Source organism: Diuraphis noxia, unplaced genomic scaffold (assembly GCF_037042655.1).
Source record: "Diuraphis noxia isolate RWA-SAM2 unplaced genomic scaffold, SU_Dnox_SAM2 contig0003, whole genome shotgun sequence".
In the NCBI taxonomy this organism is placed as follows: Eukaryota; Metazoa; Arthropoda; class Insecta; order Hemiptera; family Aphididae; genus Diuraphis; species Diuraphis noxia.
In genome coordinates, this window is record NW_028301713.1 from 59,317,885 (window position 1) to 59,336,129 (window position 18,245).

The 18,245-nt window shown below is 29.6% G+C and overlaps 4 protein-coding genes across 6 annotated transcripts; 2 read left to right on the forward strand and 2 right to left on the reverse strand.

The window, feature by feature from the left end:
- Positions 1-225: 225 nt before the first annotated feature.
- LOC107173470 (inhibitor of growth protein 2-like) lies at positions 226-3,746 on the reverse strand. Of its 3 annotated transcripts, none has more exons than XM_089223754.1 (4): positions 3,588-3,746; positions 3,324-3,512; positions 1,398-3,234; positions 226-1,082 (listed from the first exon to the last, which is right to left on the reverse strand). In XM_089223754.1, exon 3 carries the CDS (start codon positions 3,003-3,005, stop codon positions 2,019-2,021), a length of 987 nt encoding a protein of 328 aa, XP_089079880.1. In that variant the 5' UTR covers positions 3,006-3,234; positions 3,324-3,512; positions 3,588-3,746; the 3' UTR covers positions 226-1,082; positions 1,398-2,018. The 3 variants fall into 3 exon arrangements, 2 of the variants coding, with proteins under 2 accessions (XP_089079880.1, XP_089079879.1); XM_089223753.1 differs by having other exon boundaries at positions 3,309-3,512; XR_001506376.2 differs by having other exon boundaries at positions 3,113-3,512; positions 3,588-3,743.
- A 1,411-nt stretch (positions 3,747-5,157) lies between these two features.
- LOC149057602 (uncharacterized) lies at positions 5,158-16,131 on the reverse strand. The gene is made up of 14 exons (XM_089222783.1): positions 16,086-16,131; positions 14,074-14,149; positions 13,409-13,700; positions 13,243-13,294; positions 12,943-13,122; positions 12,590-12,760; positions 11,514-11,684; positions 10,974-11,230; positions 10,321-10,524; positions 9,296-9,424; positions 8,892-9,206; positions 7,907-8,036; positions 7,670-7,817; positions 5,158-6,530 (listed from the first exon to the last, which is right to left on the reverse strand). Exons 1-14 carry the CDS (start codon positions 16,129-16,131, stop codon positions 6,269-6,271), a joined length of 2,433 nt encoding a protein of 810 aa, XP_089078909.1. The 3' UTR covers positions 5,158-6,268.
- On the forward strand, positions 5,219-5,541 carry LOC149057603 (uncharacterized). Its single transcript, XM_089222784.1, has one exon. It carries the CDS (start codon positions 5,219-5,221, stop codon positions 5,438-5,440), a length of 222 nt encoding a protein of 73 aa, XP_089078910.1. The 3' UTR covers positions 5,441-5,541.
- Positions 5,579-6,267, forward strand: LOC107172016 (protein YIPF3-like). The gene has a single exon (XM_015522284.2). The coding sequence runs from the start codon at positions 5,579-5,581 to the stop codon at positions 6,200-6,202; it is 624 nt and encodes a 207-aa protein (XP_015377770.1). The 3' UTR covers positions 6,203-6,267.
- Positions 16,132-18,245: the final 2,114 nt, after the last annotated feature.

The window sequence follows — 18,245 nt, forward strand, 5'->3', positions numbered from 1 at the left end:
CCCCCCTTTGGGAGGCCCTGCCCGTAGGTCTTATATTTACCATTCCGTTCAGCCATTTAGGAATGCATCAGACAGACAGAAATTAATTTATATATATATATATATATATATATAAATATATATAGACATTTACATTTGTCATTTAATATACATTTATAAAAGCTATGAAAAAATTAGTTTTATTATTACTAATTCACGGTAGGTAACTTAATTAATAAAACAAAATTACAGTTTAAGGTTGAATTATTTATTAATATCTATATTTTCATAACTCAATAATTTATTTTTATTTAATATCAAATTTAACAAAATTTAACTCTATAAACTTAAATATTATACTTAAGAGGACGTCACACCCGCATGTGTTGTCTCTGTCTTACAAACATATAACATAGCAAAATCTGTTTAGCGCGGGACAACTTTTCTCCCTCAATATTTATAATAGAATTTTCAAAATTTCACAATGCATAGGTAAGAACTTTATTTGTGTCATAGTGTCGTTATTCTTTTGATAGCACAAACCAATAATTTTAAGTAATTTAATGAAAAAATAAAAAATAAATTTATTTTCTTAAGCTTATAACTTTAATTATATTTATGTTATAAAAAAAAATAACGACACTATGACACAGATAAAGGTCTTACTTATGCGTTGTGGAATTTTGGTAATTCTACTATAAATACAAAGGGAGTAAAGTTGTCCCGTACTAAACAGATTTTGCTATGTTATACGTTTGTAAGACGGAGACAACACATGTGGGTGCTATTAAAATAAATATAAATTGTTCATGTAATATATTTTGAAAGTGACATTACAATTTTGAATTTTCTTAAGATTTTATACAAATTCAAAAACTAAAGATAATACATTAAATTGTATTTTACCCTATTTTGTTTTAACACAGTAAATTGTCATCAAATGTAAAAAAAAAAAAAGTAAACTGTATTAGTTTTATTTTGAACTGGTACTATTCATTGTAGTACCAGTTTTTTCGTGTCGACTCTTATATTTGGCAATCTCTCGGCAAACTTTTCTGACGTTTGATGGTGAATAACCTATGTCTAATAATTCTAACATTGCACTGTAAACAAAACCATAAAAAATATTAAAAGATAGATAATGTCCATAAATAATATTTATACAAAGACAGGATGTGTATTGGTGTTCCTAAGCACACTTAAACTATATAAACTTTAGAATTGATATAGTTGAAAAATAATTTTGTGATAATATTATGTCTATGGAGAGAAACAAGAACATGGAATATGAATAAATAATATGTAACAACCAAAATATTGAGGTTAACATATTCTTTGCAGGAAAACCACCTTTCCAAGAAGTACAGAAAAATTTGTCATAATACACAACAGTTAATTACTAATAAATCAGTACCTACCCCACAACATTTGGAGAAATTTTGACGCCAGCTAATTCGGCAAGCTCAACAAAATCCAATATGGAGCTGCACTCTGTTCTAATAAGAAGAAGTTAAAAAGGAGGGAGTTAAAAATAAAATGATTTGTATTGGTGCAAGTAATAAAATGTATTAGTAATGACTAATGAGTTATAGAAAAAAATCAATAATATAATAACAATAAAACATTTGAAGAGCACTTATAATAATTATGTTTTTCCAGAAAATAAAATTTACAATTAAAATATTTAATTTATTAAACTAATTAGTTTAAATAGTATTATAATAGTTAAAGTTATACCATGATTTTATAAAAATAATAAAACAATAATATAATAATATAAAGTACTTTAGTACTATTACAGTTACATGTTATATAAAATTATCACCTATGCCTAAATTTAAGTTTAATAAATATTCATGCATTTAATATTTAAAAAATATTAAGTTACAATAATAATATTCATAGTTTTACTTTTAACTTGTATAATTTATATAATATGCAAATTAAATATGGGATAATTTATTGTTTAGTTGCTTAATAGGTATTTACAAACATCAAATTAAATTAAGTAGATTGTTGTTTGTGTTAAAAACAAAATATTAAGCTTTATCCTCTTTTTCTTTATTATACCGTTCAAGTTCTTTAAGAAACTGCGCTTTAGGCTTCATTATATTTGGACGATCTCCACGACACTTGGGACAAAACCATTTGCCTTTTGGTTTTGTTGATAATGAAACACATGAAAAATGAAACCATTCTATTGGACATAAATCATTATCGCAACATATCATCTCTCCATATGAAATCTGATCACAAAGACAATAGGTTGGTTCATCAGGATCAACAGCTATATCATCATCATCATCCAATGATGGCGAATTATCCTTCTGTTGTTTCTTATATTTTCCCTTCTTTTTGGTCTTTGTTTCTGTTTTTTGAGTTGCTTTTTTCAATGTAACTTGAGATTGTACTTGCGCAGTTGCTGTGGCTCTTGGCAAAGGTGTGTTGGAATGTTGTAAAGCTGACAACGCCACCACGTCATCAGAAATTTCTTTGTAATCTGGCTCATCAGCTCTGTTACGTCTGGGCCGTTTTACAAGTTTTGAATCATTGTTAGATTCATTACTATCATTATCAGTGTTGCGTTTCTTCAGTTCTTTAGTAACAGTACTAGTACTAGTGCTAGGTAAACATCGTTCTTTGGAACAATTACTGTTTTCTGGTTTTTCTTTGATACTTGGCTTGGGAGTATCAGGTTCTTTGGCAGAGGTCAAATACTTCCTACCATTTTCCAAGCGTCTGACTTTATCATCTACCAAGTCAGATATATGTTGAACTGTTTGCACCTTTTTATCTCCTAGATTTAAACCAGTAACTAATAGCTTAGTCAATTTTTCAGAATTTAATGTTGACATAGAACCGTCAAAATTGTCGGTCAATTCTCTGATCTTTGACATCATTTCTTGATACTCCAAGTCACATTCACGCATCTGCGTTACATGCCGCTGTATGTCCAAAGGTAAGTTTTGTGTACAGTCGATATAATCATTGTAATATTCTAAAGCTCTATTTGTCCGGTTTGTCATTTTATCGAAAAAAAGTTCAACTTAAAATTCACAGACCTTACTCAATATATTTGCTATCTGGACAGTTTTATAAAAAGCAGAAAATAATGATTTAAATCAAAACTTACTTCTCAAGAGCCATAATGTCGAGTAGAGTAGTTTGTCGTATCTTCGTAAACTGAGAATTAAATTCAAACGCAAATTACGTACTGCGACGTAATTATGGCAGTACAATATTCTCAACAGCAACCTAATAGTTAAACTTAACACTGGACATTAACAAGTAACAACAAGTAAGAAAAAACGAAACAAAAAGTAATTTACTTAAAATGTAATTACGGTCAATTATAAGTCACAACAGTTACAATATGGTAGGCTTTATTCAGGCTATTAGCTTGGTGCTTGGCTTTAGCATTAGCATTATTGATACCAGAGAAGCAAAAACGAATAGACAGGCTTCTGACTTCTGAGTGGCGAGTCAGTGCTGAATGCTGGTAGACCAGACACTAAAAAAAACGGTTTATATCACTAGAAATGAAAATGGTTTATATCAGTATCATGGATGAAAATATCACATCCTATCGGTTTGGAAAAAAGCACTACCTTTTGTTCGACAATTTTTTGTTCCTAGTCACGGCCGTGTTCCTAGTCAACAAACTTATTCCAATGATATTAATTTCCAAATTTTACTTTTGTTCCTATTTACATTTGTTCCAATGAACATTTTTTCCATATAAATTTATAATATATAATCATAGAAATATAGAATAGATTAAATTAGCATAACAACAATAAACAACTAGCAAACTTTTTTGTGTCTGGAAGCTACCGTAACCTAAAATATATATATATATCTGTGAGTATTACCGTGTTAATTTTTATCAGTGTCCAGCACGGTTTAAGATAGAATGGTTAAGCGACGAGGTCTGATATTTCGGCGGTAGAGTTTCTTATCAAAAATATGAAAAACTCACTGCCCCGTGGCGCGATCTCGGATCTACAAAATTACCACGATACTCTAATTGATATTCTTTAAATTCATTAAATAATAATAATAATTAATACTATATTATAATAATTAATTATTATTATATAGGACCTACTTCATAATACTTTATGATTGAAAACGTAGAAGAACTTTACAATGTAATTTTTTTTAACAAATGTCAATTTTATATTGGCATTTAATAGCTTTCCAATCTAATACCGCAGCAGCTGCATCCTTTATCGCTGTTTATGTGTATGGCTATTGCTATATACTGTAGTATATTGACAGTCATACAGAATAAAATTCTATATAATATTATTTTCTATTTTGTGGTATGGCTAAATAGTAAATAGTAAAATGCCGTCTGGGATTATTGTTTTTGGTGCCAACATTTAGTGATGGGCCATGTTGGCACTGGAAGCGCTAGTATCCAGTGAGTAAAAACATTTATTTGATAAGAAACTTTTCCGCCGTTATGTACCGTGGGATTGCATGAATCGTCGCTCAACCATTCTATCTTAAACCGTGGTGTCCAGGCCCTGATATAATTATGTATTATCTATGGAAAAAAGTAATACAACAAATTTCATTACTTGCCGCCAAATTTTAATATTTAAAATATTTTTATAACTCAAATGTCTTTGATTCATTAATTTATTCAAATTGATGATGTTTAATAATGTTATTAGTTATTAGTTATTAGTTATTACATACTTGATATTTTCAGGAGGATAGTTAAATCTTTTTAATTGTTCTGTGGCTTAATGTTTCACCCACCTTGCAGCACCAATATATGTAATTACCTGTTGTAGACGTTGTAGTTAATAATAAATTATCACCTATGGGTTATTGCCTATTATCCACCAGTCCATAAAAACTCAGGGGCGTCTACCTTTTAGATACTCCTTTTGAAATACATACAATTACAATAATTACACAAATTATGAGTGGGTGGTTCAATGTGTTTTTTTTTGTTTATTCCAAGCCAAACTGATATATTTTTCATCCATGATAATTTTTATTAACCTTTTTTATTTATTGTTTGGTTCATGATAAAATAACCAGCTGGTATGTCAGCAACCCTATAAATGTGTGGCGCACAAGAATAGATTACGGTCTGTGTGCGCCTGTTATCAGTTGTCATAAAATAGTAAAATACCTTAGATCATAATATATGTATAATAATGATTTGGTTTTTTATTTGTTTCAAACGTGAAACGATTTAGTGTCTGTCGTCTGATTAAAAATGGTATTAAGAATATTGCGATATTTCATGAATCACCAACAATTGGTTGATAAATTGGCAGAATCGAATTTCATGAAAAGAATTGCGCGGTTCGTTGTTCATAAGGCAATTCGTGCGAAATCATTGACGGAAGATATGAAATCTGAACAGTTAGATAAGACGCTGAAAAACATTGCCGAAAAACTTAAGGACACCAAAAACAAGCTTGACGGTAAACAGTGAATAAATTAAAATTCACACAATTAATGATTAAATCATTGTAGACTGTTTTTGTAAATTGTTATAAATTGTAATAAAAAATATAAAAAATAAATTATAAACCATCTACCTATTACGGAATCTATCAATTTAAGTTGTACCATGAAAGATCATTCAATAATATTTGTGGGGACGGAGCCCTCAAAAGACAAAGATTCAGTGACACGCACCTTATCGTATTTCACAATGCCTGCCAATGATCTGCCGAAACGGATATTGCTTTCGTTCACGCCACCACTTCATTCTAGATTTGTGTACGTAGACTTCTTGGGACCGTGTTTGGCGTTCATACTGTTGGCCACGATACTTGGCTACGGACATGCCTACAAAGCACCATCGGCTATTTATCACAGGTCACCCACCGAAGTGTTGGCCGTCTATTGCCTATCGATGCCAGCAATTTGTTATATTTTAACCCGTTTAGGAAAATCTAGTATATCATTTTTGCAGATATTGTCATTATTAGGGTATGGTCTTTATGGTTATGTATTAACTCTTGTTATTAGTTTTATATCGGATGAAACAAATAATGTAATATTTTATCTGGCCATGATACTGTTTACTGGCACTAGCGTTTTTAGAACATGTCTTATAATATTGCTAACAATTAAATTACCTGCCATCAGACTATTAGTTTGCAGTATCATTGCTATTTTACAAATGTTGTTTGTTGTGTTTTTGTATTTTACATTTGTTCATTCAAGCTTTGTGTTCCGCAAACATTAGACATTTAAAAATTAGTTTGTTGATTAAAATATCTAAACAATAAATAAATGAATGTGCACATTACAGTTATTTTATTTTATTTGCTATCATAAATATAAGAACCAATGTAACTGTTATAGATGCAATTATTCTACCAAATATTATAAATGTTTTCATCACATTATTAATAGTGTCAATATTATTTTTCACTGTTGTAACACCATAAATACAAATAATCTTTTGCATTTTCATTGATATACATAAGTAAAAGTAATCATCTTGTAAAGACTTTGGAAATATTGTTATTTGAGATGCATATCTGTTAGTTGTAATAATACAATTTTGAGATCTGTAATTGTAGGTTAAATATTGATTTTGTTTCTAAACATATTTTGTCTAGTCAAAAGTTAGTAAAATTTGGTTTTTTAATATGTTATTAATTATAATTAATATAATATCTGTAAAACTAAAATTGGCTCTTGCGTAATCTATACTCATGGTATATAGTATATACCAAGGATGGCCACAACGAGGGTCGCGATCTGCATGCGGCTTCTCAAAAGTGAATCATAATTGAACAATAATGCTCTGTGTAGTGTAAAAAATTAATGTTCCTTTATTTGCTATAACATTAAAAATGTGTTTTCATTTTACAAACAAATCTATCTATATTAACAATGTGGTTCACTTTGTAATAGCTTCATAAATTTGTGGCTCCCAAAATTAGGTTAGTGGCCATCCCTGGTAAATACTATATCGCATGGTTACAAAGGTGTATTATATTTATATGTTAGGTACATAATAAATAAATTCCTTTGTACTAAGATATATTTGTTTTTAAATTAAGCGTAGATGCTATTTAACTATAAAATTTCAAAATTGAGGGAGAATAAAAAAATATAGTATCTACTATATTAAATATAGTTTTTGGACTGGAACTTATTACATACCTATATAATATTCAATATATTATGGTATGATTTTAACAAAAGCCACTCAGTGTAACAATTTATTAGTTGTAATATAATTTTAAATTAATTTCTGAATGGTTAATATCAGCTTTAATCATGTGTAATTGAAGTTGACTTTAAGTAAAAGATTGTATATCAAAAATTATTTCATTGAGCATTGTATATTATAATATTATTTTAACCTTTTTTATGCTATAACATTTATGTTCTGCACCATGTATGCAATATAAAATAAAATAAATAAATATTTTTAATTTTGAGATTTAAATTAATCTAGTTATTTTTGTTGAAAATAATGTGAGTTAGGATTTTCCGAAATTGTACAGTTACCTGCAAATATTAATGATCTGTGGCAGTGAATGGTATAAATATTATGGATGTAATAGCATGACTAGACTCTGAAGCAGTAAGAGGGTTAAAGGTAATTTTGTTTATGAAATGTTATGCCTTCATGACTCATCAGTAGTGTCTTGAGTGTTGAGTACTATACTAAATAATAGATTTAAATTATATTTACTTGTTACAGTCAACTCTATGTAAATTCAGTTGCTTAGATTTAACCCATACAATGAGTAAATCTTCATACTTCAGTTCGCCAATGAAAATACAATTTAATTCAATAACATCGTTTTCACTTGTTGGTGTTACTTCATTGTACGGCATATCTAATTAAATTATTATATGAATATATGATAGAAGTGTAAAATGTGTTAAATGAAACAACGAAACAAACAAATTCAATAAATATAGGTACCTGACAAGTTCCGTAAAAAATCATCATACATGCCTGAGGGGCTAATTATAAAGTCTGTAGGATTTAAAATATCATCATTCAGTTTTAAGTACCCGATGATTCCTTGAAGGTGTTTCATATTTTGATTTTCCTTAATTTTTAAGTAACAGATAAATGTTTGTATTAGGTACTAGCCTACATTTTCTTTCTTAGGAAAAACTCATGAGACAAAAACATTTTTTGAAAGTGAAGGTAGTTAATTTTAATAAAATTATTAATATAAATAAAGTGCCATTTATGAGTAACAATTTCTTCGTAACTAAAATAAATCTAAATTTTTCCTAAGAATATCTAGTAATATTACATCTCCTCTTAATTGGTTTCTAAGAAAAATCAATGACATTTTCAACAAAATTGCTTTATTAGTTTTTGGGTTGAATAAAAATCGGCCTAGTAGTTTTTAAGCATGGGTGCCAATAAGAGAGGGGGCAAGACTGGGCACTTACCCTCCTCCTCCTTGGAAGTATTTTATGAACTTATAATTTAATAAATATTAGCAAGATATTGACAGCATAAAATAAAAAATTTGAGAATTTTGTTATTTTGCCCCCTACTGAAAAGTTACATGAGGTTATGGGTGCTCATGTTTTCAGGTCAATTAATCTCAGATATCCAAACATCTATTTTTATACATAAAGTAATATAGATAATGATATAGGTATTTAAAATATTATATTATAAATTGAATTTAATTAAAATATTAAAACTATACATTATTAATTATTATTTATCTATCTTAAAAATATCATCAGAATCCTCTATACTATTTCTTTTCCAATTTAAACACTGGGTAAAGATATCGATATTATAATTTTTTTTTTTTATGTCATTATTAACAAATATGATTAGATTTTATCCCCCTTCCCCAAAAAAAAAAGTTCCAGTTATGTGCTAGGTACCACTTAGTTTGTTTTTAGCTTTTATTAGATATTTAGTATATACTGACCGGAAAGTTACCAATGTACAGATGATTTTCGCACAGCTCAACAAGCACGTCAGCAGTGGGCATTATCAGTGAACCCTTTTTGTCATTTACGCTCATACACCATCTATTATTATATTGTTCAATTTCTAGGTGAATCCAAGACGAATCAATAGCCTCGAACTTTATTGATATTTCGTCAAAGTATTCATCTAGTTTTATCTTAAGTGTGAATACGTCGTTATTAATTTCTACCGACAAGACGTAATCCGTCGTAATGCTTTGGATTGAAATAAAATTCCCGCGGGCTAAAATTTCAAACCTCAAATACAATTCCAACTGAAATATAATACGAAACACAATATTAGGTATACGACGCAAAACACTTGTATTGAGTGTATCAGAACATATTATTTTCGTTTGCGAACCCTCCAATTGCTACTCGATTTCGGGCAAGGGATTTTAATGGTGTTGATTAAATCTGAATACAATTGTTCTTCTGATAGTTCGAATACTGAGTTAAAAGCCGTATAAGGTAAATACATGGTACCTGAAAACTATAAATATGGGGACGTATTACGGCATGCCTACCTAACGGGCGGTGATAAACTCTCTCGATTCTATGATAAACTCTCTGCACTGGTCAACATTGCGTTTAGCCGAAGGAAATGTAAACTTTCGAGTTATTTTAACATTATAGAATATAATAATATACCAAAAAATTGACAATTTAATTTTTTTTTTAAGCTGCGTATTCACATAATTATAAAAATTAAATTAAATGTTAATTCAATTTGAAATTGATTTAAATTATTATTTACTTTAATTTAAATAATTGACTGGTTTTGGTTTTTTTTTGTAACAAAAATTTACCCTCAGCAACAGGCCATTGAGTTAAGATTGGGTTATTATTTACATCAACAAATTTATTATTAATTATATACAGTGTTTATATTTTGTTTTATAGTTCTACTTCTGTGATAAATTTGAAGGTGGCTGAAAGCAATGATCTGTTGAGGCCGAGTAATTCTGATAAATGTTCTTGAAGATTTGAGGCCAATCTTGGTTCGGATTATAATCAGACTGTTTCTTATGAAATTCACATGTATGTTAAATTTTAAAAAATGTATGCTCATATCATACATTAAATTATAAAGATATCGGGAGAGTGTATACACATATATTACACATGTGCCTTTCAGAGTTCAGATCAGTGGCGTAGCAAAGATTATGACATGGGGAGGGGGAGAGAATTAAATATAAATTAAACTAAGTTTTTTTTACATTTTCATATAGATAGATAAATAATTTATTAGCAGGAAAGTCAATGGGGGAGGGGTTAAACACCCAAAACACCCCTGGTTTAGGTACTACTTAAGTATACCCGAGAGAGTTTAGTATCGCACTAGGTATTTAACGAATTTATAGTGGTGATATATATTATATAATGTACTTTATCGTTTATGGTTAATGCGTAATGTATAAAGTTCACATCCAGCTTTCTTATGTAACCTTCAAAATCATCTCCGATGCTTGTCACTTGGTCTAGATTTATAGTCGATACAATACATTTTACGAATTTTGAATTTTGGTGGTTATTTAATTGTAGCGTGACTTTGTTTCTGGTGATCGAAAAGGAAACTTCATTCCATCCAAACTATAGGTAAAAATAACACTACGAGATAGAAACAATTTAATTTCTATTTCAAAGCATTTATTGTATACAGGTGGTTGAATTAAAAAAAAAAAAAAAGATGGACTCTAAATGAAGTTAAACAATTAGCGTTACAAATCAAATTAATCTAATAGTAACCCTATTTTTTTGATGAATATACCTAATAAAGGGGTGCGGTGCGCTATAATATGAAGAAAATGAAGAGTGGCTCAATTGTCCCTAAATTCAACCACTGATTGTATAATATGTCTATGTCATATGTTATTATAATACCAATATGGAAATATGACGGTCGATCGAGACATGTATAGATATAACGTGAAAGTATATATGAGTAAAATTGACTAATATTTAACATACTATAAATAATTATAATTTCACAAGTCACTCTTCATAATAATACATTTAATAAAAAATTGATTGTTTCTCACGTTTATTATGGATGGACTTTGTAATGTGACATTGCATCCATCCAAAATTATCGTTAAAATTAGATGAAAGTCGATTATTTTCAGATGAATGCTATTGCAATAATCTCTGCATTCATCGTCATATCTTCGAAGTATGGTACCGGACATGTCAAAAGGATAAAACTGTATAACTACGTGCAGCAGAGTTGTACTTGTTTCCACAGCAGCATACTTAATGTGAGACTGTTTGTTGAACGTAGCCACCATAATCGGTGGTCCTATATATCGTTTATAAAGTATAATTTTATATAGTATAGGTTATAGCCAGTTATGGGACATATTATGTGTAGCAAGCGTTTAGTTTTAGTCGTTTTAGACTATAGTCAAGTAGGTGCTACACTGCTGCTAGATATATCTCCAGGATCAACCATGTGTATTCATATTTTTTTATAATAGGTTATTTAAAATTGTATTTAACATATTTATTAGTTATGGTCTATAGTCGACGGGAGATGAGAAAAAGCCATCCCAAATATACCTAATAATTAATTGTATTCACACCTTTACAGGGTTCTATGTAACAAATATTTGTCAATACAGTATCTCCCACGCATTGTTGTCCAGATCCTTCCGGCTCTGGTCGGCTACAACTTCGTACCCTGTGCCGGGTCCCTACGTCACATGCCGCTGAACAGGAGCTCCATTTTTGCCATTCAGACCATCCTCCGTCGACTGTAAAGGACGTGTTGAAAACGAAGTTTAATTAATAATTTAAATATGCAATAAATGTTTTATCTAAACCTGCAGCAGGGGTTAGATCCATATGGGGTTTAATTTTAAGGTTTATAGGTTCTGTTAGCTAGCTGTTTCTGAATTAATTTCTTTAAAAAATAGTATATAGCCATAAAGTTATAATAAAATACCTAGACACCTAGTAGGTATATAGGTTATATACGCACATATATGTATATACTATATATGATTATGGTTATATTATTATATTACCTTCCGAAGTACCGAACTATATAAAATATACATTTTAGAGAAGTATTAAAATTATATTGATTAACATATGCATATATTCAATTTAGGTTGTAAAAGTAAAATACTCAATATTGGCACTGATTTTATTTTATAACGGGAATTACGACCGAATTAGTAGTATATTTTTAGTATATTTTTTTCCGTCAAAAGCCGTGTAGAGAATTACTACGTTATATTATCATACATATCACATGATACCTACATAAAGAAAACGTAGCATTGTTGTCTCCGTTTTAAAATATTATACAATATAGCAAAAACCGTTTTGCACGGGATATATAAATAGAACCACTATTAGACTGTAGTGGTAGTTAAGATTGATATATAATTAGATATTAAATATTAATTGAGAGTTTGATAACATTATAAATAAAAAATATCGTTAGGTATTATTCTTTTGATATCTCTTACACGAAAAAAGTTCTTATTATTTAATATTTTTGTGTTTATCATACTTGGTACTTGCATTTTATAACCATCGACTCGTGACTCGTAGAGGTGTAAACAGGAAAAAAATATTACACTATAGGTATGCCGTAGGTTATATCTTTAAGTCTATACGCTGTACACATAATTTTATTATTATATATTACTTCCAGGCGAGTAGCATCGACCGATTTCAGTGTGCGGTCCTGAACATGACTTCATGTGAAAACTGTTATGATTGTTGTTAGAGGACCGACAAAAACGTTTCCGGACAATAATTCCATTGCCTTGCCGAACACTACAACTTGACCATTTCATCCACTTACACCAAGTTCCATCTATTGGGTATAATATAATATTACAAGCATATATTTTTTACATCCGTTCAGGGATATTTCGGTGTATTTATTAAAATGATTTATAAATACATATAATTTAATAATTATAATCATCTGAATAAATTATATTATTTAATTTTTAATTTTATATTTAAAGTTAAGGTGACTTTGAATTGCCGTACTCGTTTTAGCTGTACACGATTTTCCGAAACAATTTTTAAATTCTATGTGATTTCCGGAACAGTTGAGCGACGTTCTTGAAGGGCTAGGATGATCACAATATCGTAATCGGTATTGTATTCCAGAACCACATGTCGCGGTGCACTTCGACCAAAAACTCCATTTACTCCAACCTCCTTTAACTTAACAACGTAGTAACAATAATAATAATTATAATATAATAATATGTTACAGTGAGTATACCTATCTGTTAGATGGTATAGGCGAACAGCTATATTATTATATTTCTGACATTTACTCACCGGGACAGCCTAAATTGTGTTTAACGCATAACAACGCGTTCCATAGTCGATCCTACAAAAGATAATTAAAAACCAAATAATATTATCGAATTATTATCCCAAATATTAATGTTTGGACTTTTTTTTGTCACCCCACAATGATTTAAAATTTAAATTTTAAACTAACTGTGTCATTTGTAAACGCATTTTTCAAAACGTTATAGTTGCAATAGCTTGAAAAACACGCTTCTAATAGAACCATCTGATTTGCATTTCTTGCTCGTTGCAGGATGTAATTCAACTCTTGTGTTCTGAGTTCGTTCCCTTCGGTGGACTTGGTGTAATTGTTAATTGTACATCCTAAAATTTGGCAAGTTTTCCATTCGTGATTAAACTCACAGCGAATATCGCTGGACGTAGTACTACGGTATCGAGACGTGTAGCCAGTTTCACCACACGAGCCTTTGCAATCGGTCCACCTAAAATTATATATAATATGTAGGTTATATCGTATACTTATATGTCAATAATAATGGTAGATATATATCTGAATTTTAAACATGGAAAATATAACTTCATATAATTTACGTAAATTACATTATACAGTGAAAACTGTCTGTGACGAATCTGAAGGGACCATATATGATTTCTTTTGTTATTCAGAGATTTTGTAATATAGAGAGTAATTAATAGGTTTTAAATCAAACCAACCATTATAAAATAACTTAATGTTATTTACGTAGTATAGAGTTTTTCGTTGTAACGAGTTTCGTTTTAAAGAGTTTTCACTGTATTTAATTTATTTTACAGTTTATATCTATATCTGGTTTACTTATAAATTTCGGTATTTACTTATTCCAATTGGGGTCTGAATTTGTCAAGTTGTACTTTGTGTATTCCATTTCCATAGCTTGGACATGTTGATTTCCTAAATTATACTATAGTTAATATATTGTAATCTTTAACTTATAAATGTTTATGCATATACGCATTATCTATAAAGACCCAAACCTTGAGTTACGTTTGTTATACGTCTTATACCCATCTATTTCCGTGTATTCGAAAAAAAGTAAAATAAAAGCCTGTTTCTACTTATAAATAATTGATAATAAAATATAAACCATTTCTATTCGTGATTTTTTTTTCAAAATGTAATTCTATTTATACATTACTCTATTATATAAATATTTGATGATAGTTTCAAGCTTAGTTACTCATATTACAGTACCTATATAATATTACTATGGATAGAGTCAGTGGTGTAACTGAGGGGGGCATGATGTGGGTAATATATTACCCCAAAGGTTCAAAAACCTTTTTTTCTAGGTATTTTTATAAACTTATTTTTATTTTTTATAAGCTTACTTGTGTAATTGCGTGTCAGAAGTATCAAGTATGTACTCTGGTTTTAATTTTGAACTCAATTTTAATTCTCTATACCAGTTTACAAGAAAGTAACGATTTTTTCTAGCACAAAACTAAATGGATTAGCTGCTATATCCATAAATAGGCACATTAACCTACAGGTTGATAAAATAATTTACGAGCTAGCAAAAAAAAAAACCCACGAAACTAGATATTTTTTTTTTTTTTTTATTAAAGTAGAAAAAAATATACAATCTGTATAACATAATACAATAAGTAATTTAGATAACATTTTTACCAGTCTGGACGGCTTGAGGGAAGGGAGAGTCCATTGACACTACTTCCAATATGAACTTTGGTTAAATTAAATTTTTATTGTACATAATAAGTGTATTTATAATATAATTTTGATTTATTTAGTTAGAAGATCACGTGGCCATTTTCGTTTTAGACGACGGGGAGGGTTGTCAGGTAGGGTTTTAGATGCTAGCTTGGCGACTAGAGGATTAGGATGATTTAGGACATTTTTGTGGAAGTTATTGTAGTTGTACAAAGCTAGTGCAGATATCGTTTGAACGTTGAGATCATGGTGTAGGGATCTGTTACTTACATACCACGGAGCGTTAGATATTTTAATATAATTATTCAATTTGTTTTTTAAAGTGTAAAGCTTATTTAATAGTTACGTATGTTCTACAAGTTATTAATGATAAATACTCATATCACCCCCTAAATATAGGTCCTAGTTACGCCACTGGATGGAGTTAAGATGCCTATCTCACCCGTGTAAGCAATTTGACGCCTGTTCAAGCGACGCGTCATCACTGTATTAGATGTTTGATGTGGGCATTCCGTGGGATGAACCGTAGCCTATTCAGCCGTTGGTCGTTGAATAATAAATATTTATATAATATTTCTATTCTAATAGATATAAATATGTAATATAATTTTTCTTCACGCTTGTGCAGCTTATTCGCCGAATACAGAGACTTGCCGCTAATATGTGCTTAAAATTATTAGGACATGGGTTCATCAGCCATATATATATCCATGATTTAAGCTCTAAGGTTTCAAGTTTTTTTTAAGAGAGAGATAGCATTTGGGTACCAAAATTCCGAATATGCCTTATTTGGAATTTTGGATAGGTATACTATTATTATTTAATATGACTTTATTGTCAGCGTTATTAATTGTGTAAGTTTATAATATACCTACTACCTATACAAGGGTATAGTATAATGGCTTTTAGTATAGTATTAGTATAGTAAAGAGGGGTAGGTATTAAATATTTTCAGTAAAATCTGTAAGCCTCATACAGTAACCTACCCTACCAAACACACAATATTAGCAGTAAATTAAAAATTTTCCGTTGGGGGGGGGGGTTCTATCCTCCTAATTACGCCCTTGGATAGGTAGTATAGTCGTACTACTCTATACATTTTATAATTATATGATATTGTATAGGTAATAATAATAAATAATAATATGCTTTCACTTACTATCTATAATGTATGTAATCAATAGCATGACATAAACCTCAAACATTTTTTTCTTTATGTTGTATAGTACCTAGTTTCTTCAAAATGTATTGCATTCTTTACCATTATCAAGTTAATAGGTAGTAAACACAGACATATAAAACAACTAGATAGCCGACTGTATATTGCATTCTCATAATAGGAACATTTTATATGTCTATGGTAGTAAAATAACACAAATAACAACCATAGACATCACACACTATAACTATGCCGAGGGACAAGGGTCACCGATTATAATATTTTTGAATATAGCCTCATTAGTCATTAGGAACCTGGAAGTTGTTCGTAAATTAGTGTATCATCAAAGTCGCTGACAGCGGTAAAAACAAATGAACAAAAATGATAAATTAAAACATTATATATAGAACGTATTTACTTACGTTTAAAATTATATACCTAATCCGTTTTTACTTTTTGTACTTGTCTGCAGGCAGCCATGTGATGATTCCTTGTACAATATCTTATAGGTCATGTTCCAGCAGGTCTATGCTAACAATTTTTTTTTAAATTCAATGGTGCTAACAACATGACTACGTGGGTCTATGGTTGCGATCGGCCGCGAAAAATATCAAATATGTTACATACATAGATTTTACGGGCTATGAATTATAATGAACATAAATCATAATAATGTCATATATAAAGGCTCTATAATGAAGGTAACTAGCCACTAGGTAACTAGTAGTATTAATTTTACTGTTATGAGTCATTTTTTTTTTTATTATTATTAATGCGTGCACAATAATAAGTCAAAATAATGCTTTGATTTTCAATTTCACTACTTCAGTCTTCAGTAACTTTTCTGGTGGAAAAAATTGATCTAGTTGATGCGTTCGAGACATCAAAATCGCCTACTAAAACATGAGGAAAAAATTGGCACTGTTATGCTAAAATGGTTTTTGACAAAATTGATTTTGTTTTTTGGTGCAACTCAGAGATCCGTGTAATAGATACTTAAAATTTTCACGTTTCACCAAATAAATATTTTTTCGCCCATTTAAAAATCTTAAAAATTGAAAACAGAGTTCCTCATTAGCTGATGTTGGTGAAAATTAAAAAAAGTTGAGTGTTTTTGAACATCTGAAGTCTGAAGTTACATTTATGATAACATATTTTATCAAAATCATGAACATTTACAAATTATTTTGAGTTCAAAATTCTTAAAAAATATTCGATTCATAGCTAGATTTTAAAATTGAACATAAGATTTCTAATAATATTCTCATAAAAATGCACATAAAATTTGAAAAATTGGGAGAAATGGTCAATTAGAAACAGGCCCGTAGCTTCGAGGGGAGCAAGAGTGGACGTTGTCCTCTAAAAATATTAGAAATTTATATCGTTTTTATATATAATGTCCTACCTGAAAATTTGGCTTGACTACGGCCCTGATTGTAAAGTTTTGATAAAAATTTCTTAGAAATTCAGTAAAAAAATGATTGTCTTATTGCAATGTTTACAATAAATTTAATACCAGATGTTTTGCTACCTTACTAAGGAAGTAACTTTAATGAAAATAAGTATTAATATTTTTAATGATAATTTATAATTATTTTATTTATAATGTTTATTAAGTCGTATTATTCATTTTATTATTATTGTGTTATTGCTTTTTGGTTAAAAGTCAGACAATAATTTGTTGGATTATACAGCTGGATTAGGTACCTATATCAAAAAGAAAAAATAATAGTTACTAAGAAATTTTAACTTAGTTTTAACTAAAATTACTGCATAGTTGGCGAGCTCAATCCTAAATAGCCAACACTAGAAAGTAGAGGGTTATAAATGCATTATTTATATAAGAATTAAGTCCAGTGGTGCCGAAGTCCTAAAAATCTAGAAGGGCGAAAAATATTTAATATCTTAATATCGGCAATAATGATGTACCGTGGAGAGGAAGGTGGTCAATTCGTCAATTTGAGGTAGCCCTATCCTAAATTTCCAAAATATGTCGGGCCATGGTCCGACCTTTACATATGGTTCGGTGGCCGGTAATAAACTAATAACCTAACCTAATCTACGTTCAGTGATGATACTACTAGTAGAATAGCGGTTATCAACTTATTTAGAAGTGGCTTATCAACGAGAGTTATCTTTACCGATTAAGTGACATAATCA

Excerpts from the sequence above, each read along its gene's own strand:
- LOC107173470 (XM_089223754.1), bottom strand. The coding sequence starts at position 3,005 with ATGACAAACCGGACAAATAGAGCTTTAGAATATTACAATGATTATATC.
- LOC107172016 (XM_015522284.2), top strand. The coding sequence starts at position 5,579 with ATGAAAGATCATTCAATAATATTTGTGGGGACGGAGCCCTCAAAAGAC.
- LOC149057603 (XM_089222784.1), top strand. The coding sequence starts at position 5,219 with ATGGTATTAAGAATATTGCGATATTTCATGAATCACCAACAATTGGTT.
- LOC149057602 (XM_089222783.1), bottom strand. The coding sequence starts at position 16,131 with ATGTTTGAGGTTTATGTCATGCTATTGATTACATACATTATAGATA. Across the intron at positions 9,207-9,295 it reads AATCGAGTAGCAATTGGAGG|TTGGAATTGTATTTGAGGTT; the intron begins GTTCGCAAACGA and ends ATTATATTTCAG. Across the intron at positions 6,531-7,669 it reads CATAGAGTTGACTGTAACAA|ATCTCAAAATTGTATTATTA; the intron begins GTAAATATAATT and ends CTACAATTACAG.